The following is a 24,182-nucleotide window of genomic DNA, read 5'->3' as shown; positions in this document are numbered from 1 at the left end:
TCCCTTAACACGCGGGCTGTTGTGTCGGAGGCCAATGTGTTTGGCGGGTGCAGGGCGGAGCCACCGTCCGCCAGGGAACCTCGTGCAAGGAGCACGCCGCCAGCACCACGGACCACCACCTGGACCGACCCACCGACCCGCCATGCAAGAAGGTACCAACAACTGCCACCCAGAACCTCGTCCAAATAAAATCTTCCCATAGGACTGCTTGAGCTGATTGCGCAGATTGCAGATTGCGCAAAAATGCACAGATTCTCATGAGAAATAGAGGCAGCCACTCTACAAACTGAAGTGTGTACTCAGTATGCATCTACAGATGCATACTTGCAAGTACACACCTGCAGATGCATACTTAGCTGAGTACACATCTACAGATGCATACTTAGCTGAGTACACATCTACAGTTGCATACACAGCTGAGTACACATCTGCAGATGCATACTTGGAGAGGTTAGGTATGCATCTGTAGGTGTGTACTCAGCCAAGTATGCATCTGTAGATGTGTACTCAGCTGAGTATGCATCTGTAGATGTGTACTCAGCTAAGTACGCATCTGTAGGTGTGTACTTGCAAGTATGCATCTGTAGATGCATACTGAGTACACACTTCAGTTTGTAGAGCATGCAAAACAGAAGCATCCTGCTTTACAGTGGTCTGGGCCTCAAACAAAAAGTGAATTAGAAAAACAGACGCAAAGCACTGCATTGGCGGCAGACACGCACTCGCCTCCCTTGACCTCTGCTTTACTGGGAAGAGGCACATGTTACAAAAATAGATGTGCGCACCGTTAGTGGCTTTCAACAGTTTCATTTGACACTCTTTTCATAGTTACAGGTCCGAAAACAATTTAGTCAATAGAAAGGGAAAGATAATATTTATTCAATAGCAAAGCGTTTGATGGCCACAAGCAACATGACAAATGAAAGAATACAAAAAATACAATGCACTGCCACAGAAAGAACCTTCCGCAAACGTTACAACCGTTTAAGACAAAAAAGGGCAATAACTAGGCAAGATATATAGCAGATAAATGGAAAAGAAACAAATTTAAGAGGCGCGAAAAAACCTGTCCATAACTATCCAAAAAGAGCGCAGGCACATTGCGTCGGCCCTCCTACACGAAGACAGAAAGCCGAACGAATCAAATCCTTGCATCACACATGAATGAGCGCGTGTGCATTGAACAACGAAACCTAATTGACACTTCTCCGTACACAACTAAGGCTTCTCGCCAGTGTGAAGCCTCCTGTGAAAATCACGATGACCTTTCTGAGTGAACTTCTTCCCACACACGTCACATTCGTACGGCTTCTCTCCAGTGTGAACCCTCACGTGCGCATCAAGATTAACCTTCACAGCGAACTTCTTCTTGCACACGTTGCACTCGGAAGGCTTCTATCCAGTGTGAACTCTCAAGTGCCTTTGAAAATTACCCTTATCAGAGAACTTCTTCTTGCACACGTCGCACTCGTAGGGCTTCTCCCCATTGTGGATCCTCGTGTGCCGCTTAAGATTCTCTTTCATAGAAAAGTTCTTCTCACACGCATCACACTTGTACGGCTTCTCACCAGTGTGAACCCTCATGTTCGCAACTAGAGTTCCCTTGACAGTAAACTTCTTCTTGCACACTTTGCATTTGTACGGCTTCTCCCCGTTGTGGATCCTCATGTGCCACTCAAGACTTTGTTTCGTCAAAAACTTCCTCTCGCACACATCACACTCGAACGGTTTCTCTCCAGTGTGGACCCTCATGTGCACGTCAAGATTAACCTTCAACGTGAACTTCTTCCCGCACACATCACACTCGTACGGTTTCTCTCCAGTGTGCTTCCGCGCATGAACCTCCAGCTTATAAGCTGAAGGCCAGTCCTTGCCGCACACTTGGCACACGTGTCGCCCCGCCTTGGAGTTGCCTGCTCGGTGCTTCCGCGGGGCCGCCTTGTCCCGAGACTTGTTCCCGGACTCCCCGAGCTTGGAGTCCAGCCTCGCCTTCCTGCTGCGCGTCTGCCGCCAAGCCTGCACTGAGAATCCAAACGCTATGAGTATAGCGTCAATTGGTGCAATGCAAAAGCATTGCACATGAAGTGCAATGCCTCCCATTTCCCATGCATTAGCATAGGGCCTTTTCGGGAAGCATTGCACCAAAGGTGCAATATGGCTGAGGCATTGCACGTATGGTGCGATATCACAGCGCATTGCACCATACGTGCTATACTCATAGCGTTTGGAATCTCAGTGTGCTCCGCCTGCCCCGCATCGCCGGCCGGGCCGGCCAGGGAGAAGGTGCTGCTGATGCGGAGCTGCGGGGTGGCCGCTGGGGGTCCTGTGAACCAGGCAACAGGTTCCTTCGGTGTGGATTGAGACACGAAATTACGATGCACTTTTATGTGCATTCCGTAAACCGGGATAATTTGAGACACAGAGGGTAACTCGAGACATTACTGCTTTTCTACCTATTTGGACCAGCCACCGGACTGGGCACATTCGGAAGTTAAAACTGTCCAAGCAGGTCAGTCTTACAACGATTTTTCAATTTAAGGGGAGGTTTTGGTAAAAATCTTGCCATTTTCTAAATGGATCCCACCGTCATAATTTATTCAGAATTTAGAATCTTTCTTTGAGGAGACCAAAATTTGACTTTTGAAGGCATATGCCAGGTTTTGAACCCAGTCGAAGAGTCTTTAAGAGCCTTTTTTGGTTGAATCTTAAAAAATCTTCTTACGCATACTATTTTGTCGTAAAATGTTGACCTTGACATATTTCACCTCTTCGATTCAATTTCAAAAGATTCCGGCATGCATAGCTCAAAATTTCCATTTTATTATTGTTTGTAAGCTTTTTAAGCTGAACTTAGTCTATTTTGTACATGTTTGATCAATTATAGTGAAATGTTTGGTTAGAAAGCTTGCGAATGAAAATGTAGTTTTCCTTTTAAGTTGTGCATGCCGGCGTCTTTTAAAAATGAATTTAAGTGAAAAATGTTAAGAACAACCTTTTATGACAAAATAGTATGCGCTAGAAGATTTATACAGTTATAGCCTAAATACGAGTAAAAGGATCAGCGACTGGGCTCAGAGCATAAAATGTGCCTCCCCAATGAAATTTTTTTATAAAATCTTGGTAGATCAAATTTTTAACTACTTTTCAAAGTGGGTCCTATTGAGGAGAAAATAGCATCAATTTAACAATCTTAGAGGAGTGTTACAAGTCTCCCTTTGTACTCGAAACACGCCCTGAGACCCAAATGATTGTAGTATCTTTCAACCCAACTATATCAGCATTCTAAACACAGAATTGGTTTTGACGGGGACCTATCATTCATCGGGACTTCACAGCGTCTCCAGACTCACCTTCGGCGTGGCAGCTTCCGTCCGCGTCCTCTTCGCAGTGCTGTCCTCCTGGGCCCTCCAACTTCTCTGCCTTCGCGGAACCTGCAAGCAACACAGCGTTAGTGGAACCAAACGGGCAAGACACCGGTCCTCGGGCACGACGGCCACAGTTAAGGATCCCTTAACACGCGGGCTGTTGTGTCGGAGGCCAATGCGGTTGGCGGGTGCAGGGCGGAACCACCGTCCGCCAGGGAACCTCGTGCAAGGAGCACGCCGCCAGCACCACGGACCAGCACCTGGACCGACCCACCGACCCGCCATGCATGACAGGAATGCAAGAAAGTACCAACTACCGCCACTCAGAACCTCGTCAAAATAAAAGCTTCCAATCGGACTGAGTTAAGCATGCAACGATTCTCAGAAGAAAGTAAAAAAAGGTGAAGCATCCTGCTTCACAGTGGTCTGGGCCTGAAACAAAAAGCGAATTAGAAGAAGTGACGCAATGCACCGCGATGGGGGTAGACACACACTCGCCTTCCGTGACCTCTGTTTTGCTATGAAGAAACACATTTCACAAAAATAGTGCGTAACCAATGCTGATTTGGACAGTTTTATTTGTCACTCTTTTCTTTCATACATGTCCGGGAACAAAATCGCCATGGGAAAGGGAAACGAAATATTAGTTCAATAACAAAGCTTTTAGTATAATGCTTTCAATGGCTAATAGAAAAATGACAAATGAGACAGAACAATTCACTGCCACATGTAGAACGTTTAGCTACCGTGTCAACAGTGTCTTACAAAATAAAGCACCAGCGAGCCAATACGTTTTACAGATAACTGGTAAAGAAACAAATTTTAGAGGCGAGAAAATACGAATCCTAAACTGTTCGCAGTGTCCGCGGGCACATTGAGTCAATCCTCCGAGACAAAGACAGAAAACCGACCACTGTACGAATCAAACCCTTGCATCACACATGAATAAGCGCGTGGGCAAGGGACAACGACACTGACAGTTCTCTGTACTTAAGGCGTCCCTCCGGTGGGAAGCCTCCTGTGCAAGTCAGAACCTTCCTTCCAAGTGAACTTTTCCTTACACACGTCACACTCTACGGTTTCTCCCCAGAGTGCATTCGCTTGTGTGCTGCAAAAAGAGTTGGCCACGAAAACTTCTTTCCACACACATCACACTTGTAAGGCTTCTCACCAGTGTGAACCCTCATGTGCGCATCGAGATTACCCTTCACAGCGAACTTCTTCTTGCACACGTCGCACTCGTAGGGCTTCTCCCCGTTGTGGATCCTCGTGTGCCGCTTAAGATCCTCTTTCATAGAAAACTTCTTCTCGCACACATTACACTCGAACGGTTTCTCTCCAGTGTGGACCCTCATGTGCACGTCAAGATTACCCTTCTGAGTGAACTTCTTCCCGCACTCATCACACTCGTACGGTTTCTCTCCGGTGTGCTTCCTCGCATGTCTCTCCAGGTCAGTAGCTGATAGCCAGTACCTGCCGCACACTTGACACACGTGTCGCCCCGCCTTGGAGTTGCCTGCTCGGTGCTTCCGCGGGGCCGCCTTGTCCCGAGACTTGTTCCCGGACTCCCCGAGCTTGGAGTCCAGCCTCGCCTTCCTGCTGCGCGTCTGCCGCCAAGCCTGCTCCGCCTGCCCCGCATCGCCGGCCGGGCCGGCCAGGGAGAAGGTGCTGCTGATGCGGAGCTGCGGGGTGGCCGCTGGGGGTCCTGTGAACCAGGCAACGGATTCCTTTAGTGTAGATTAAGAGTTTACCACTGTCCCTGTTATTCCAGTGCGAACGCACAAATGTGCCATGATATTCAAAAAGTAATTTTCACGAATCATAACTCCCCAGATGCAATGACTTTTGTATCCCAAATTCTGCAATCACATTTCAGGCAAAGGTAGAATCACATAATCCTGCATTGATCATCGCACATTTCTGCCATGAAAGGCAGAAATTGTTGCATAAATCTGCGATGATAAAACACATAATCCGCAATCCAAATTAATCATTGCAAATTGTTGTCATGGTAATTTCAAAATTGTGCGATGCAGCAGCTCATTACACCGTTTTGCAATGATCATCACAGATAAGTCCAATGCAATTTGAAGGTGCGGTCTGTATCGCAAGTGGGATGACAGTGAAGGCACAGTGTATTCCTGACTTTTCTGGATCTTCTTATGGCATGACAATGATGTTCTGTTATACTGTTATGACATTCAAACTGCAAAAACCACTGGCAGTGCTTTGCTTTCTAAAAACCTTTTACTGTCTCCTAGACTGTGGAAAAAGGGACATTTTTTCCGTTAATTTATGGTCAGAACTTTCCGTGATTTGAGACCCAGGATTTGCCGTTATTTGAGACACAGGATTTAGCGTGATTTCAGATCCAGGCTTTTCCCGTTGTTTGAAACCCAGAGATTTCCTTACTTTGCACAGGGCGTTAATAGGCCATAGCAGTGAGGGGCAGACTTTGTGAGGGGAATTTCTCATCGTGTCCAAAGAAAACACTTACTTACAGAAATGGATTCATTCCTCTTGTCAAGGTAAACACAAAAAAATCATCCCACATCCTGAACTTACGTTCGAAATGATGGAGGGGTTGAACTTCAAACATACCAAAGTTTTGTATCGGTATGAGATACAATGGCTTTTGGCACTATTGACGTGAACAGGTGAAAAATCAATTGTGGAAATGGAAAACTGATGATGGGAATGGATTCGTCTCAACGAAATGAAAAGAAATATAACCTTATGTTGTAGATGAAGACTCGAAATGAACGATCAACAGAATCCGAAAGGTCGATTTTGACACCCCTTTTAAAAGGCGTTGCAAAAACGAGCTGAACTCGACGTATTGGATTCTGCAGATCGGCCATTAATGGCCGATTTCGAGTCTAAACCTGTAATAAACGGGTATATTTCTTTTAGTACTTTCGTTCCGACGAATCCATTCCCGTCATCAGTTTTCCATTTCCACAATTGATTTTTCACCTGTTCACGTCAATAGTGCCAAAAGCCATTGTATCTCCTACCGATACAAAACTTTGGTATGTTTGAAGTTCAACCCCGCCATCATTTCGAACCTAAGATCAGGATGTGGGATGACTTTTTTTTGTTAACCTTGATAAGAGGAATGAATCCATTTCTGTACGTGAGTATTTTCATTGGACAAGTTAAGAAATTCCCCTCACAAAGTCTGCCCCTCACTGCTATGGCCTATTAACGCCCTGTGCAAAGTACGGAAATCTCTGGGTTTCAAACAACGGGAAAAGCCTGAATCTGATATCACGGAAAATCCTGTGTCTCAAATAATGGAAAATCCTGGGTCTCAAATCACGGAAAGTTCAGGCCATAAGATAACGGAAAAAATGTCCCTTTTTCCACAGTATATCACGAAACTTATCACAAAAATGAATGCCCAAGATCTGCAATCACAAAACTACTCTACAAACTGAAGTGTGTACTCAGTATGCATCTACAGATGCATACTTGCAAGTACACACCTACAGATGCGTACTTAGCTGAGTACACATCTACAGATGCATACTCAGCTGAGTACACATCTACAGATGCATACTCAGCTGAGTACACATCTACAGATGCATACTTGGCTGAGTACACACCTACAGATGCATACCTAACCTCTCCAAGTATGCATCTGCAGATGTGTACTCAGCTGTGTATGCAACTGTAGATGTGTACTCAGCTAAGTATGCATCTGTAGATGTGTACTCAGCTAAGTATGCATCTGCAGGTGTGTACTTGCAAGTATGCATCTGTAGATGCATACTGAGTACACACTTCAGTTTGTAAAGTATAACCAACCCTGTCCCGTCACCACACTGTCTGCAAGGAGCACGCCAAAGCACCACCATCTGGACCGACCCACCGACCCGCCATGCATGACAGGAATGCAAGAAAGTACCAACTACCGCCACCCACAACCTCGTCAAAATAAAAGCTTCCTGTCGGACTGAGTTAAGCCTGCAATGATTCTCAGAAGAAACAAAGGCGGCCATGCAAACGTGCAGCATCCTGCGTCACAGTGGTCTGGGCCTGAAACAAAAAGCAAATTAGAAAAAGTGACGCAATGCACCGCGATGGGGGTAGACACACACTCGCCTTCCTTCACCTCTGTTATGCTATGAAGAGACACATTTCACAAAAATAGTGCGTAACCAATGTTAACTTGGACAGTTTTATTTGTCACTCTTTTCTTTAATACATGCCCGGGAACAAAATCGCCATGGGAAAGGGAAAGTAAATATTAGTTCAATAACAAAGCTTTTTGTAAAATCCTTTCAATGGCTAAGAGGATCATGACAAATGAGACAGAACAATTCACTGCCACATATAGAACGTTTTGCTACCGTGTCAACAGTGTCTTACAAAATGAAGCGCCAGCTAGCCAATACATTTTACAGATAACTGGTAAAGAAACAAATTTTAGAGGCGCGAAAATACTCATCCTAAACTGTTCGTAGGGCACATTGAGTCAATCCTTCGAGACAAAGACAGAAAACCGACCTCTGTGCAAATCTTGCATCACACATGAATAAGCGCCTCCTGTGCAAGCCAGGAACATCCTTCGAAGTGACCTTTTCCTTACACACGTCACACCCTACCGTTTCTCCCCAGAGTGCATTCGCTTGTGTGCTGCAAAAAGATTTCGCCACGAAAACTTCATTTCACACAAATCACACTTGTAAGGCTTCTCACCAGTGTGAACCCTCATGTGCGCATCGAGATTACCCTTCACAGCGAACTTCTTCTTGCACACGTCGCACTCGTAGGGCTTCTCCCCGTTGTGGATCCTCGTGTGCCGCTTAAGATCCTCTTTCATAGAAAACTTCTTCTCGCACACATTACACTCGAACGGTTTCTCTCCAGTGTGAACCCTCATGTGCCTAACAAGAGTTCCATTCCGAGTAAACTTCTTCCCGCACACATCACACTCGTACGGTTTCTCTCCAGTGTGCTTCCGCGCATGAACCTCCAGCTTATAAGCTGATGGCCAGTCCTTGCCGCACACTTGGCACACGTGTCGCCCCGCCTTTGAGTTGCCTGCTCGGTGCTTCCGCGGGGCCGCCTTGTCCCGAGACTTGTTCCCGGACTCCCCGAGCTTGGAGTCCAGCCTCGCCTTCCTGCTGCGCGTCTGCCGCCAAGCCTGCTCCGCCTGCCCCGCATCGCCGGCCGGGCCGGCCAGGGAGAAGGTGCTGCTGATGCGGAGCTGCGGGGTGGCCGCTGGGGGTCCTGTGAACCAGGCAAGGAATTTGTAATTTACTTTGATCGGAGTACAGTCATTCAAACTGCAAAAAGCACTGTCAGTATTTCGGTATCGAAAAACAAATAATAATATTTTGAAATAATCTGCAATTACGGAACAAATAGCGATTGAAGTATCGCAACACTGTCTTTCCAGTAACGTGACATCACGTTCAAACGAATGAAACAAAATGTCAATTTCGTTTGAGCATTGTCTTACATTCGTTTCAATGTGAATCAGGCATATTTTAGCTTATTCACATTCTAGGAAATGTGACAAAATGCACAAGGGCAATTAACAATTTGTTTCATTGGTACAAACGTGATGTCATGTTCCTAGAATGAGAGTGAAAAGGGGGTTACATCGCTCAAATTAATTGCAAAATTATGGAGTAACTGAATTATTGCACTTAAGGGTGCGATCAGGTGTGAAAGGTTACAACCTTCACACATTCGCACACGTGCGAAACGGAAATTCGTTCACGGTTCGACTCGGTCCTGGAAGTTCCAGGACCGAAATGGCTGGTTTGGGTCGCGCGCACCTGTTTCCAGGACGGATCGCGACCAGGGTGAGGTTTAGTCCTGGAAACGGGTGCGCGACCCGAGTTTCCTGAACAGGTTCCAGGACCAAACCCCACCCTGGTCGCGATCCGTCCTGGAAACGAGTTTTCCTGGCACCCTCGGGCTCGGGCACCCGCTTCCATGTTTGCCGTCCGTCCTGGAAACGAGTTTATCGTAGAGCCGGACGGGCGTCACTGCCAGGTTCACCAGTCGTCCTGGAAACGAGTGTGCCTCAAACCTCTCGCCGTCTGCGCACCGCGCGCCCGGCAAGGAGGCAATCCCACTACGCTGCCGCGTCCGGGTGGTAGAAGGGTGGCCTACCTCGCCCCTGTCAACTGTCACCTCCCTCTCCCTCCCCTCTCTCCTCCCCGCCCGTCCCCCGCCACCGCGCGACTGCCAGCGCCACCGCGACGGCTTTTCATTTTAAACGTCAAAGATCTTCGCGCCAATGACGCCATCTTGCCTAAGCCGAAAAAGAAAAAGAACATCAACATCAGACCCAACCCACTCGAATCGAAAGGGGGTCATTCCATGGGGGTTCGACATGCTGTTGCAAGTGGCCTATCCGATTTCGATGAAACTTTGCGAGCTTGTTGGCTATGGTCTGAAACCCCCCAAAATCAATTTTGAGCAAAAAATAACGATTTTTGAAAAAGTTATAGCTTCTGTTAAAAATTTTGATTTTCGTTGCAGACCTTTTTTGAAAACGCTGTAGTTTCTTCAAAAATGAAGCTACAGATCTCATTATAGGCGCATTCGAAAGGTATTGAATTGGACTTTAAGCTTATTTCAACATTTTGACAAATATTTTCAAATTTGACAAACATTGAACAAAGTCAAATTTTTGAACACGATTTTCTCAAAAGTAGTATTTTTTATTTTTTTTATTTTTTGATGGGTTATAGTCCATACTTAAGTGTAGCAACCCTCAAAATTTGGTTGGAAAAAATTCATAAACAAGGAAGAAAGACGGTTTTTAGTGTTGCGATTTGGCAAATTTTCGCTAGTTGGAGTGGTGTGGAGGGGAGCATGATGCATATTTGAGACCGCAGGTTCTCGATCTTGAACTTATAGTGTCACTCGGAACAGTGATTTGGGGTGCTGAACCTGAAAATATGATCAATTTTCGTTTTCGAGATTCCCAGGGGCGGATCAAGAGGGGTGACTTTTCAAAAATCAGGATTTTTGGATGTTGCAACGCGATTTCTGTGTTTTCAGGGGCGGAGATCACGAATCTTGAACGATGATGAATGCAAGCTCTAAAGCTGATCTTACGTATCGTAAAAAAAACAGAAAATTAAAAAGCCTCCAAATGTGAACATCTTAGGCCCATTGCAAAAAGTAAGGCTAGTGTTGTTACCTACACCCCTGTAAACATAAGAATCAACATGCGACATTCAAACATCTCAAATTCGGAAAAGTCACCCTCATTGACACACCCCGTTATTGAGATTACCAGGGGCGGATCAAGAGGTGGGGCAAAGGGGGTGATCCGAATTTGGATGTTTTGACAATACATTGGATCAGCTTTGGAGCTAACTTGCATTCAAGATGGTTCAAGACTAGTTGTCTCCGCTCCCAAAAATATGAGAAACGATATGCAACATCCAAATCCTGATTTTTGAGAAGTCACCCCTCTTGATCCGCCCCTGGTAATCTCAATAACGGGGTGTGTCTGGCAGTCGCGCGGTGGCGGGGGACGGGCGGGGAGGAGAGAGGGGAGGGAGAGGGAGGTGACAGTTGACAGGGGCGAGGTAGGCCACCCTTCTACCACCCGGACGCGGCAGCGTGGCGGGATTGCCTCCTTGCCGGGCGCGCGGTGCGCAGACGGCGAGAGGTTTGAGGCTGGGAGTGACGCCCGTCCGGCTCTACGGTAAACTCGTTTCCAGGACGGACGGCAAACCTGGAAGCGGGTGCCCGAGCCCGAGGGTGCCAGGAACACTCGTTTCCAGGACGGTAAGCGACCAGGGTGGGGCTTGGTCCTGGAACCTGGTCAGAAAACTCGGGTCGCGCACCCGTTTCCAGGACTAAACCTCACCCTGGTCGCGATCCGTCCTGGAAACAGGTGCGCGCGACCCAAACCAGCCATTTCGGTCCTGGAACTTCCAGGACCGAGTCGAACCGTGTTTTTATCGCAAAAGTTTGCTGTCGAAGTCTCGCACATTGCACTGCAATTATACAACAAAAGCAAAACAAAGGCTGAGAAAAAAGTTACAACGGCGATAGTACAAAGTGTAACGAGAATTTTCTGAACCGGACTCACTGTGGGAAAAAATCACAGTAAATCCTGTAGTGATTAGTACAGCGGTCACTGTAGTTCAGAGTACAGGATTTACTGTACTTTTTTAACAGGATCTACTGTACTTTCTACGGGATTTACTGTACCACAGGAGCGGAGTACGGAATATTCTGTGCCAGGTACAGTAGATACTGTAGCCAGGCACGGTAAATCCTGTGTTCTGAACTACAGTAAATCCCGGCAAAAAAATTAACGGGATTCACTGTGGTCTTTTCGCACAGTGCTGCGGAACGTTTGTTGGCTCTGTGGCGATGGCTGTGGAGAACACCAGTGTCACTCCGCTCACAGTGCGACCTGTCTCGTCACCACACTGCTTGATTCCGGACTCACCTTCAGCGTGGCAGCTTCCGTCCGCGTCCTCTTCGCAGTGCTGTCCTTCTGGGCCCTCCAACTTCTCTGCCCTCGCGGAACCTGCAAGCAACACAGCGTTAGTGGAGCCAAACGGGCAGGACACCGGTCCTCGGGCACGACGGCCACAGTTAAGGATCCCTTAACACGCGGGCTGTTGTGTCGGAGGCCAATGTGTTTGGCGGGTGCAGGGCGGAACCACCGTCCGCCAGGGAACCTCGTGCAAGGAGCACGCCACAAGCACCACGGACCACCACCTGGACCGACCCACCGACCCGCCATGCAAGAAGGTACCAACAACCGCCACCCACAACCTCGTCAAAATAAAAGCTTCCAATCGGACTAAATGAAGCAAGCGCAGATTTTCAGAAGAAACAGAGGCAGCCATGCAAAGCTGAAGCATTCTGCTTCACAGTGGTCTGGGCCTGAAACAAAAAGCGAATTAGAAAAAGAGACGCAAAGCACCGCGATGGCGGCAGACACACATTTGCCTTCCTTGACCTCTGCTTTGCAGTGGAGCGGCACATTTTACAAGAATACATGCGCGCACCCTTAGTTGCTTTCAACAGTTTCATTTGTGACTCTTTTTATAGTTTCATGTGCGGAAATTTTGTCAATGGAAAGGGAAAGGAAATATTTATTCAGTAACAAATCTTTTGATGGCCACAAGAAATATGACAAATAAAAAAAGCAATTTACCGCCACATAAAGAACGTATCGCAAGGGTAGGAGTGTTATACAAGAAGAGGCAATAACTAGGCAAGATACAGAGCAGTTGAATAGTAAAGAAACAAATTTTAGAGGCGCGAAAAAACCTGTCCTTAACTGTTGCAAATGTCCGCAGGCACATTGCGTTGCCCCTCCCACACGAAGACAGAAAACCGAACAAATCAAATCCTTGCATCGCTCATGAATGAGCGCTTGGGCATTGAACGACACCAAATTGACACCTCTCCGCACAAAGTTAAGGCGTCTCTCCAGAGTGAAGCCTCCGGTGCAAACCACGACCAACCAACTGAGAACTGAGTGAACTTTTTCTTCTACACGTCGCACTCTACGGTTTCTCCCCAGAGTGGATTCGCTTGAGTGCTGCAAAAGTATTAGGCCTCGCAAACTTCTCCCTGCACACATCGCAAAGGCTTCTCACCAGTGTGAACCCTCATGTGCCTATCAAGATGTCCCTTGTGAGTGAACCCACTGAAAACGTAATGGTCGGACACATGGCCAAATTATGGCGTGACAAAAAGTCACGCCAAAAATTGGCGTGACACGAAATTCACGCCGAAAAACGGCGTGACATGTGAGTCACGCCCTCATTTGGCGTGATTGACAACGCGTTTTCTGAGGCAAGTCACGCCAAAAAGCGGCATGACAAGAAATTCACGCCAAAAATTGGCGTGAATTTTTGAGTCACGCCGATTTTTGGCGTGACTTTTGTGTCATGCCGTTTAATGGCCTGACACTTTATTCACGCCCCTGCAGCGGCACGAAGTCACGCCGGTAGATTTTCAGTGCCTTCTCTTGCACACGCCGCACTCGTAGGGCTTCTCCCCATTGTGAATCCTCGAGTGCCGCTTAAGATCCTGTTTCATGGAAAACTTCTTCTCGCACACATCACACACGAACGGTTTCTCTCCAGTGTGGACCCTCATGTGCACGTCAAGATTACCCTTGAACGTGAACTTCTTCCCGCACTCGTCACACTCGAACGGTTTCTCTCCGGTGTGCTTCCTCGCGTGAATCTCCAGCTTAGAAGCTGATGGCCAGTCCTTGCCGCACACTTGGCACACGTGTCGCCCCGCCTTGGAGTTGCCTGCTCGGTGCTTCCGCGGGGCCGCCTTGTCCCGAGACTTGTTCCCGGACTCCCCGAGCTTGGAGTCCAGCCTCGCCTTCCTGCTGCGCGTCTGCCGCCAAGCCTGCTCCGCCTGCCCCGCATCGCCGGCCGGGCCGGCCAGGGAGAAGGTGCTGCTGATGCGGAGCTGCGGGGTGGCCGCTGGGGGTCCTGTGAACCACACGGTCATATTCTTACGAACGTTTGTATACTACTAATACGATATGTATCAGCGTGAGGTTCACATAAATTTGCACATACACTGACAAAAATTTTGTAGTAACTTAGCGACACATTTGTCGCTAATTTTTTTAACAACAAGATTTGTTGTGGAACGAATAGCTTGTCAAACCATAGTCGTACAGGAACTAAAGGATAATTTCACAACGACTAACTTGTAATACTACATGAACAGTCCACTTTCAAGAACAAGTCGTTGACCAACAACAAATGTTGTAAGTCAACGACAAGTATTGTAAGTCGAAAAAGATTTTGTTATGTCTGCGACAAGTACTCATGGAGAACTTTTGTCGCTAAATTTATTTTGCATGGTTCTTATTTTATCAATAGTAATTTCACTATGACTTGGCGAACAAATTAGATGAATTTTCATAATTCGCTTTAATTGAGCAGATAATTGCAAAAGATGTTGTTTCCACACAAATTGTATCGTTAAGGGTGATAACAAGAATATTGTTCTTCAACGACAAATTGTCGCTGACTTGAGTCAATGACAGTTGTTTCGCTTTGGTTCATGATGAAATTCTATGTTTTGGAACGACTAAATTTTCACTCATCTGATTGTTTCTGTACAATCATTTTTTAACAGTGTAGGCCTACGTAATATGTCCAAATGTCTGCATGATTTCATCGAATTACGCAGGTTTTTTTTAGTTAACAAATATGTCTGCATCGTATAACGCATGATTTAGCGTAAGGTACGATGAATTTTGTAGTATTTTGTTGTATGACGCTGTCAATTTGGTTAAAAAAGGGTTTTCGACATGGGTTGTCCAAAAGAAACGAAACTTTGAACGCTGTGAGAAAAAAGTACGCAAGAGACGGAACATGTCTGGTCAATAATTTGCCTGGAACGTCCATACTTGCCAACTTCGGAACGTTCCGTACATTTTTACCGTACCCATTTACATGGGTTCATGGGGCAAGTACGGAACGTTCCGTACTTTTCTCCGTACCTCTGTTCTATATTTTTCTGTACCATTTCCGTACGAAAGTACGGAATTTGTTACAGTGTGATTTGGGTTCTCGTCAACCCAGAGACACGTGAAAAAAAAAGGTTTGACAAAATTTGTTGGGATTGGAACGAGGGGTTACCCACTCGTTGCTTTAGTGTACACACGATTCCGGATTCCCGCGATTCCCAGAACATATCTCTGAGAAAAAGAGAGAACTTTCGAAAAAATTGTTTGTATTTGAATGTTTTGTGTGTATCACATGGTTACCATGACTTTAAATTGAAACTATGAGGATTTTCCATCAAATTTTGAAAGATTTAGGAATGATTCCCGGACTGAGTGTACACATGATTCCCGGAGTGGGTAACCCCTCGGATTGGAAACGAGACGTTTAGCCTCGTTTGACGGTGTCAGCGTGACCGCCGAGCCCGATACCGGGGCCGGCGCGACGCTCATGAACACTACGCAATTTTGACAACTATGGCCAGAATGACTCTGGGACCCAACGCAAAACACGTTGCACCAGTGGGATGGTGGGCACGTCACCATTGTGGGGTCAGGGGCGTTCCACGTCAAACCATCATGGTCCAAAACGTACTTGCTCAGATCCGGCCCCCAATTTTTTATCTGGTAGTGTACCACCCAAAGACCACTCTCATAAATTTTTTTGAAAAAAAATTCAGAACTTTGGCCGCAGTGATTTTTTAAAACTTCAAAAAAAAAAAATTGGATGAAGTCCCCACCAATCAATGAGCTTCAGTTGGCGACTGCCAAACAATGCATTTTGTCGCATTTGGTTATTATAATTAAAAAAACTTATTGCCGTGTAATTCCAAAACTCTTGTAATGCTGACCTTTACCTCTCTCACATCTTCCATGGTGTTAAGATAGACAATTGAATAGTATTTCAATGCACAGTGCCTCAGCGGAATCAATAAAGGTCCCATTTTGACAATTTTGGGGGAAAAAGCTTCGATAACCTTCGATAACTTTTTGAGTTTTTTGACAATATCTCTGCTGTTTATGGATTGCCGTCCCTAATTTTTTAGTGACAGTTAGAGTACCTCATTGGGGTCCTTTGATGCCAATATGGTCCAAAAGTGAGACGGCGTATTTTGGGAATTCAAGAAACCGTGGTTTTTATTATCGTAAACTTTGTTTCTGGTAAGGGCTGGGGGGTCCCAATTTTTTTTTTCACTATTTTCTGTTGCCCTTTACTGTTTTCAACCCATTTAAGCACCTAGTTGCACAATTTAAAAAAAACTAAAAAAAAAATTAAATTTTTTTTTTGAAGTTTCAAAAAATCACTGTGGCCAAAGTTCTGAATTTTTTTTCAAAAAAATTTATGAGAGTGGTCTTAGGGTGGTACACTACCAGATAAAAAAATTGGGGGCCGGATCTGAGCAAGTACGTTTTGGACCATGATGGTTTGACGTGGAACGCCCCGTCATGCAAAGTTACGGTAACTCACGATGGTGTCCGTTTTGCTGGCACACTGCGCTTAGCAGACGGTAACGGGCCCTTGTTAATGGGCCTTGATTGGCTAAAGGCCTTAGGATACACGCTGACCAAAAGCGTTTGCAAACCTCGCCAGTTGAGAAGAGCGCCCCGCGAGGGGCCCCGGCTGAACTGGCGGGGTCGAGGTCGCCCTTTTTTGAAAGTGAGTTCCAGTTTTTTGAAAACAAACACGGCAGAAAAGTGCAAAAAAATGAAGTATTGACTCTCCATTTTCACTTTTCAGCCTTATTTACGAATAACAGGAAAAGTAGCGATATACATCGGCAACTTTGGCCCGTCCCGTACATTAACAAATGTGTGAATTTCGCCTTTGTTTAACCCTGACGACTTTAAACCAGGGTCTAGGGTCAAAATAGATGTTATTTTCGTCATCAGCGCCCTCAAAAACATAAGCAACAATGCAGAAACTCGAATGAAAAGAAAGTTTAAAATATACCCCACTGGGATTTGAACCCGGGTCCGAACTTCTCCGATTCGTTCGAAAGTGGCACCATTGGTTTTTTCTCGTCGCACCGATTCCAAAAATACCCCTACATGCCCTGCTAGCTGCATCCGTTGCCGAGATCCTCCTCGACCCCATGTAGACCATGATGCACCTGCAGCAGCGCCCCCGGGGCTCGGATCGGATTTGCTGCCACCGGGCGGTTCTTAGGGTCACCCAAGGAGGCTGCATACCAAATTTGGGCATACAGGACATGAGCCCCGTCCCGTTTGAGCCCCGATGGTCTGAGCCTGGACCTGAGCCCCAACCTGAGCCCGAGTTGAGCCCCAACTTGAGCCCCGACCCAAGCCCCAATATCCAGAGCCCGGATTGAGCCCCGACCTGAGCCCCATCTGAGCCCCGTTTGAGCCCCATTTGAGCCCCGCGGCCTGAAATCATGCATTTTTGCATGATTTATTACCACGGGGCTCAAGTGGGGCTCAAGCGGGGCTCGAACGGGGCTTATGCCGGGGCTCAATCCGGGCTCTGGATATTGGGGTTTGGGTCGGGGCTCAAGTTGGGGCTCAGACCATCGGGGCTCAAACGGGACGGGGCTCATGTCCTGTATGCCCAAATTTGGTCAAGATCGGACCACGGGAAGTCCTCGGACGAACGAACGGACGCACAGCATGCATCATACTATATGCCCGTCCCTCCGTCATTTTTTTTACAAAAAATAAACGGGACGGGGCAAAAACTGGAACTCACTTTCAAAAAAAGGCGACGGTGTGAACTAGATATATGTGTCAAGTATCCTGTACAGAATACCTGGACCTGGAGATCAATTACTTTTCGAGAAAACGTGCGCACCGAAGGTTGGCAGCGTTGTTTTATGGCCGAAGCTTTCAACACTCATAGGGTACTTGGGTTTAATGTCTGGCTGAATTCGGAATCTATAAGGAACACATTACAAGACAAAATTAAACTCATTAAAGTAGGAAAGAATTTTCGATGAAAACTAGGCACTTTAGAAAAAAGGGGCTTCAACGGGTATTTCCCACCTTAAGTACTAGGCAGGAAACTATTACACATCAAATTTCGTCCAAATCTACCCACCCATTTAGCCACAGTAGGCTTTTTTCATTGAAATTAAGTGTTTAGTAGAAAAATCAGCCACACAAAGTTTTTTGACGGAATGATCCGAAATTTATTTTGGAGTTACCTAAACCCCTACACTTCAATGTAACAGAGATATTAGAATTTAAGTTTTTTGTTTTGACTGAGCAAACTTCGCAATTTTTTAATAGGAAAAAATTAATTTCTTTATCTATTTTTTACCATTTTAAGTTTAACCATTTAAGAAAGTGGATAGTTATTTGAAATATCTCTGTTACATTGTTACATGGACCACAAAGAACTATCCCACGAAGTATGGTCAGTATAAAACAAAACTGTATGCGTGGCTAATTGACAGGGTAGAAAAAAATTTCTTCGACACTTGTCGTAAGAGTTGGGTGACCAGAAAAGGCGCATGAATACATCAGTCCACGTTAGATGAACCACTCACTTAATGGTTCATAACATAGACCTTTAGGACGTGCTGTCGGTAATAGAAGAATTTATTGCCTTAATATAACAGGTGGATTAAATTTGTCATTTATATCAAATTTGGTACAAATTTTTAACCACACCTCACCTTAAGGTGCTGACTCACTGAGAATGAAAAAGTATTGACCAGAACCCAATTTTGACCGAGGTATAACTTACCACCCAAAATGGGTGAGGACCATATTCTCTTAGGCGATGAGGTACCTCGCCCATTATTTAACGCGTAATCATTTATCTTAAATTCTCAGTGATGGGACCCACTTTGGGGAACCTTCTTCGCCTAATTTCTAGGTCCCCAAAATTCGGCAACTGCCGTCCATATTCTTTCAATTACTGGCCAAATGTCAGCACGTGTATAGCAAGGTAGGTGTACGCTAGACCGTGGCTTGAGGTAACAGGCTTCGAGACGCTGCGCCAGTCCCGAAATTCCATGCCTCCCGACACACACTCACACAAACAAAACGTATCTTAACCCCACGGGAGTACCGAGGTGAACATTTTCTTAAAAAACAAACAAAAGTTCTAAATGACACCAAATGGCGTAATACTAGGAAATGGTTTTGAAAGACCGCTGCACCTTGTTTTCTTGTTGCTGAGCGAAGCGAAGCACCCTGTTTGGGATTTTGAATAGCTCATTTGTCCGACCCCCCCCCCTGATACCTTTAGTTTACAAGAGGTATCTTCCTCTGTTTATTTTTACTATATTCATATGCGTATACATAGTCGAAGCTCCATAGTCCAAACTCCATAGTCCAAACTCTATAGTCCAAACTCTATAGTCCAAACTCTATAGTCCAAACTCTATAGTCCAAACTCTATAGTCCAAACTCTATAGTCCAAACTCCATAGTCCAAACTCCATAGTCCAAGCTCTATAGTTCAAGCTCTATAGTCCAAACTCTATAGTCCAACCTCTATAGTCCAACCTCTATAGTCCAACCTCTATAGTCCAAACTCTATAGTCCAAACTCTATAGTCCAAACTCTATAGTCCAAACTCTATAGTCCAAGCTCTATAGTCCAAGCTCCATAGTCCAAGCTCCATAGTCTAAGCTCCATAGTCCATATTCTATAGTCCAAGCTCAATAGTCCAAGCTCCATAGTCGTACGCCAAGCTTCATAGGCCATTTAGTTTGAGAATAAGATCTGTCGCGAGTAGGGTATGATCTTTCGCGAGTACACTCTACAAAAAATGTCCTGTCAACGCCGTTAATTTATTACCAATGTTTGCTGTTATGCAATTCACGGCGTTTGCTGTGAACTAGTTCACGGCGTTTACTGTGAACTCGGTTACAGTGTTCACTGTGATCTGGCCACAGTAAACGCCGTGAATTGGAGCCTGATTTGCAGTACTTCGGTGCTCAGCGGCGTCAAACTCACAGTGTTTACTGGGGACCAGATCACAGTGAACACTGTAACCGAGATCACAGTGAACGCCGTGAACTAGTTCACAGCAAACGCTGTGAATTGACCTACAGTAAAAACTGGTAATAAATTAACGGCATTTACAGGACATTTTTGGTAGAGTGTAGAGGAAGATCTGTCACGAGCCCGTTAGGTTAGGTTAGGATTGGTTGGATCATTTAGTTTGAGAATAAGATCGGTCGAGAGTAGGGAAAGATCTGTCACGAGTAGAGAAAGATCTGTCACGAGCCCGTTAGGTTAGGTTAGGATTGGTTGGACCATTTAGTTTGAGAATAAGATCTGTCGAGAGCAGGGTTCGGAAAGTTACAGGTAGTAACTAGTTACAATACCGGTACTAGTTACTTTTTTGAGTAACGATACTAGTAACTAGTTACTTTTCTCAGGCTCGGTAACTGTATCGGTACTAGTTACAAATTTGCCGGTAAAGTACTAGTTGTTCGTTACAGTTACATTTCGCTCGCCGGCTCCACCATTTTCCCTTTTCTTCTCGCGCACACGTGAGGCAAAACTCGGCGCTGATGAGATATTTTTCTCGGATTGACTTTGTTTTGTCCCCACGTGTGTTGTCAGGGAGAGAGGGTGCGACAATTCGTTCCGGACGCCATAGTCCTTGCCGGTCAACCTTCCTGGTTTATTGGTCCCGAGAATGGCATAAAGGACGGAGCGCGGCATCCTGTCTCTCTCCCACTGCAACTGCCTGGCCTGAATAGACAAAGGCAGGAGACGGGCAGGTCGGGGGCTCACATGTTTGGGAATCGGCGCGGCAGGTCAATTATGAAAAGATGGCGTGAAAGTACGGTCGCAATGGGCGAGGCTGTGCACTTGACCTTGGTCGCAGAAGCAATGAAGAGACGACGTTTGTTGAACCCGATCAGCTTGGAAAAGTGACCGGGGGAGGGGGGGCTTTTTTATGCATTGAACTTCTCTACTCTGCCAAAAAGTAACAGTAAAAGTAACTAGTTACAAATTTTTCGGTAACAGTAACGATACTAGTTACTTTTCCGGACGAAAGTAACGGTAACAGTAACTAGTAAAACTTTTGGGACAAGTAACTGTAACGGTACTAGTTACAAAAATTTGAGTAACTTTCCGAACCCTGGTCGAGAGTAGGGTAAGATCTGTCACGAGTAGAGTAAGATCTGTTACGAGCCCGTTAGGTTAGGTTAGGATTGGTTGGACCATTTAGTTTGAGAATAAGATCTGTCGAGAGTAGGGTAAGATCTGTCACGAGTAGAGTAAGATCTGTTACGAGCCCGTTAGGTTAGGTTAGGATTGGTTGGATCATTTAGTTTGAGAATAAGATCGGTCGAGAGTAGGGAAAGATCTGTCACGAGTAGAGAAAGATCTGTCACGAGCCCGTTAGGTTAGGTTAGGTTTGGTTGGACCATTTAGTTTGAGAATAAAATCTGTCGAGAGTAGGGTAAGATCTGTCACGAGTAGAGTAAGATCTGTCACGAGCCCGTTAGGTTAGGTTAGGATTGGTTGGAACATTTAGTTTTAGATTATTAAATAGCCTTCCGTCGATTCAAGGAGAAACCAACCATTGCCGAATCACAATCCTTTGCGCAAAAGCATACTTCCTGGCTATCACCCCCCAAAAAGAAAAGAGGCTCATTTTCAAAATAAACACATCCAAATTTACAACTGATGAAAATGCATTACCATCTCCAGCAGAATCCAGCTCAGCATCGAGGCCGAAGGCCTTCCCCTGGCTAGTAATTCCAAAGAGAACGCCGAAATACGGAAGTCGCCTAAAAACTTTTGTATGCGGCTTTCGTCGTGGCCACATTGGCTCCAGACTCACCTTCGCAGAAACCGCCACTCGCGTCCTCTCCATGGTCCTGTCTTCCAAGGTCCTCCGATTCCTCAGCCTTCACGGAACCTGCAAGCAACACACCGTTAGTTGAGGCAAAGGGGCGAGGCACCGGGTCCTCGGGCACGACGGCCTCAATTAAGGATCTCTTACCACGTGGGCTGTTTCTCGGAGGCCTATGTGTTTGGCGGGTGCAGGGTTGCAGGGCAGGCCAGGGAACCTCGAGAAAGGCGCACGCCACAAACATCTCGGACCACCACCTGGACCGTCCCACTGACCCCCCATGGTGCTGCTACATGCAAGAACTGGCCGACTGCCGACACCCGGATCTTCGTCGAAATAAAGGTTCTAATCCCATTAAGATGTGTCTCCGAAGCAAGAAAGGCGGTCTACACACTATAGAGTCTGCGGAGCATCGGTTCGTAATGGACACTTCTAGCAGCGCCTGAAGTGAAGAACAAGAAGAACAAAGACCGAAAACAGTTCAAAAAAACGGCCTTTTTCGGGGGAGTTTGGCAGGTTTAAAATAAATTGTATTATAAATTCAGCTTCCTTAAATTTGTGGATTGAGAATATACAAGCGTTATCGATAGGGTATTTCGGAGAAGCCCTGGCCCAGAAGAAGAAGAACAAAAACGGAAGTTAGAAATAGCAGTTTCTATGAGAAATATACGCTGCGTATGCTCATCTGGAGCGTATATTTCTCACAGAAACTGCCATTTCTAACTTTCGTTTTTGTTCTTCTTCCAGGCCAGGGCTGCTCCGAAATACCCCATAAATAAGCGTTACTTGGCAGCTGTTTCCGGCTTATGTTCTTCTTTTCGTTCTTCACTCCAGGCCCTATGCTAGAAGTGACTAAACGAAAAAGAACGGGCATTAAACATCCTACGATAAGCCTCGTGTTACGAAGCGAAACCCTACGTAGAAGGGTCAGGTCTATCACCTCAGGGGTGGGGAAAGACTAGACACCATATTTCCAGACTGATCATCCTCCATTGATGCAAGGTTGGTGTACGCCAGACTGCGTCTTGTCGTATCTTTAGATACAAGGTTGGTGTACGCTAGACTGTGTCTTGAATCTTTTGATACAGGGTTAGTGTGCGCCAGACTGTCTTGTCGTCGTAACAGGCTTTGCGATGCCGCTCAAGTTACGATAATCCACGTCTGGCGTTTACACCTGCCTTGACGAGCGGCGCTGGCCTGCCTTCGGCAGACCCTATCGCCGCAGTGTCCTGGTCGCACGTCAAAGCAGCAATGGGATTAGCCGAACCATTTTCTGCGGGGCTTCAAGTACGAGACGAGGTTCAGTGGTCAATCTGCATGACAGAGCCCATTCTGGCTAACTTATGCCCCGTTAGGATTTTAACCTGGGCCATTCTACCCTCGGTCTACCTCAAACGCCCCTACGCTGAAATGGTGAAATTGAGCAACTTTGAGAGGCCGCAGCGTCTAAACCCGACGTCATAGAGCCTCGTGCGACACGCCATACGAAAGAGCGCACTCTTTTCTACACGCAACACCTAAGGGGTAGATTTTTTGGCCAGCCGGTTCCACCAACCCACAAAGTCCCAAACCCTCAGACACAGCTATTTTGGGGGGTTTTCGACCCCTATAAAATCCGGAGTTCGAGTCGAATCTCGCTCCCATGGTGTTTCGGCAGTCCGTTTGGGTGAAAGGCATCCTGAAAAAATACGATTTCAAGAAATCCTAGGAGCCACGAAGTGAATATGGTTATTGTAAAGGAGTGTGGAGAAAGGGAAAAAGTTGTGTAAAAGGGATAGGGGGTGGTTTGGGTACGAATGGCAGTGGTACCAATGTGGTCGATGTGCCACCCGTCAAAATTTAAACTTGGGAACAAATATATCAAAATGCCGTAAAATTCGAAAAATTCCAATGCTAATGTATTCCACAGTGGAACATCTTTTAAGTCAATCATTATTAAAATGTTCGTGGGGGAAAGGAGGCAGTAAATTAATTTTCGCGGGTTGGCAACAATCTTCTCGGCGTCTGCGCCCTTGCGAAAATAGCGAAGCCGAAAACACGAGTAGTCGCGCATTAAAACTGCCCCTCCATTGTTGCTGACGTTGAATTGTTTCGGCTTGTTTCAAAAGGCTACGGTTCTCTAGTCATGTTTTCTTCAATTCTGTGAAATAGCTCTCACTCACAACGTAACCACACCACGACGGTTGGTTTGACAAACTTTATAAACTCAGGAGGGATGGTTTCGAATCGCAGGTGAGTCTTGTTCGAGGAACATGAGCACCCGTTTAAAAATGATCTTGCCCGAAATCGTGCCGGATGACGGCAGGATTTCGGGCATGCCCGGCCGGCACGCCCGAAATCCGCCCCGAACCAGGAGTCCGGGCTTGCCGAAAAACGATCATTTTGTTGGAAAATAAACCGATTTTCGGCAATGCCGGACGCTTGCCGGGCATGCCGAAATCGTGCCGAACCGTCCCTCCCATTAAGGCGCCGGGGAGGGGGAGGTACCTGGATGGCGGATCCTATTCAGTCTCGCACACACGCACACTCGTACACACACAGACGCA

General features: G+C 46.2%; 3 protein-coding genes across 4 annotated transcripts in view; all 3 read right to left on the bottom strand.

The window, feature by feature from the left end:
• Positions 1–22,515, bottom strand: part of LOC117647674 (zinc finger protein 3-like) — a 28,711-nt gene extending 6,196 nt beyond the window's left edge. Inside the window, exons 1-5 of one of the 2 annotated variants that reach the window (XM_034389563.1) lie at positions 22,423–22,515; positions 21,787–22,078; positions 21,625–21,702; positions 13,340–13,825; positions 12,443–13,018 (exon numbers count right to left, since the gene is read on the bottom strand). In XM_034389563.1, the coding sequence (XP_034245454.1) occupies positions 12,924–13,018; positions 13,340–13,825; positions 21,625–21,702; positions 21,787–21,880 (753 nt within the window). In that variant the 5' untranslated portion in view covers positions 21,881–22,078; positions 22,423–22,515 and the 3' untranslated portion in view covers positions 12,443–12,923. Of the gene's footprint in view, positions 1–12,442; positions 13,019–13,339; positions 13,826–21,624; positions 21,703–21,786; positions 22,079–22,422 lie in introns of those variants that run through there. The other variant, XM_034389562.1, reaches the window with a different exon arrangement.
• Positions 899–22,517, bottom strand: LOC117647673 (zinc finger protein 32-like). The gene is given in 4 exon segments (XM_034389561.1): positions 899–2,016; positions 8,518–8,603; positions 11,806–11,886; positions 22,405–22,517. Coding segments are annotated over 4 exon segments (1,071 nt in total). The 5' UTR covers positions 22,511–22,517; the 3' UTR covers positions 899–1,218.
• Positions 3,977–5,128, bottom strand: LOC117647676 (early growth response protein 1-like). The gene has a single exon (XM_034389565.1). The coding sequence runs from the start codon at positions 4,718–4,720 to the stop codon at positions 4,439–4,441; it is 282 nt and encodes a 93-aa protein (XP_034245456.1). The 5' UTR covers positions 4,721–5,128; the 3' UTR covers positions 3,977–4,438.
• Positions 22,518–24,182: the final 1,665 nt, after the last annotated feature.

Source organism: Thrips palmi, unplaced genomic scaffold (assembly GCF_012932325.1).
Source record: "Thrips palmi isolate BJ-2018 unplaced genomic scaffold, TpBJ-2018v1 HiC_scaffold_2, whole genome shotgun sequence".
Taxonomy (NCBI): Eukaryota; Metazoa; Arthropoda; class Insecta; order Thysanoptera; family Thripidae; genus Thrips; species Thrips palmi.
This window is presented reverse-complemented; position numbering and strand designations above follow the sequence as displayed.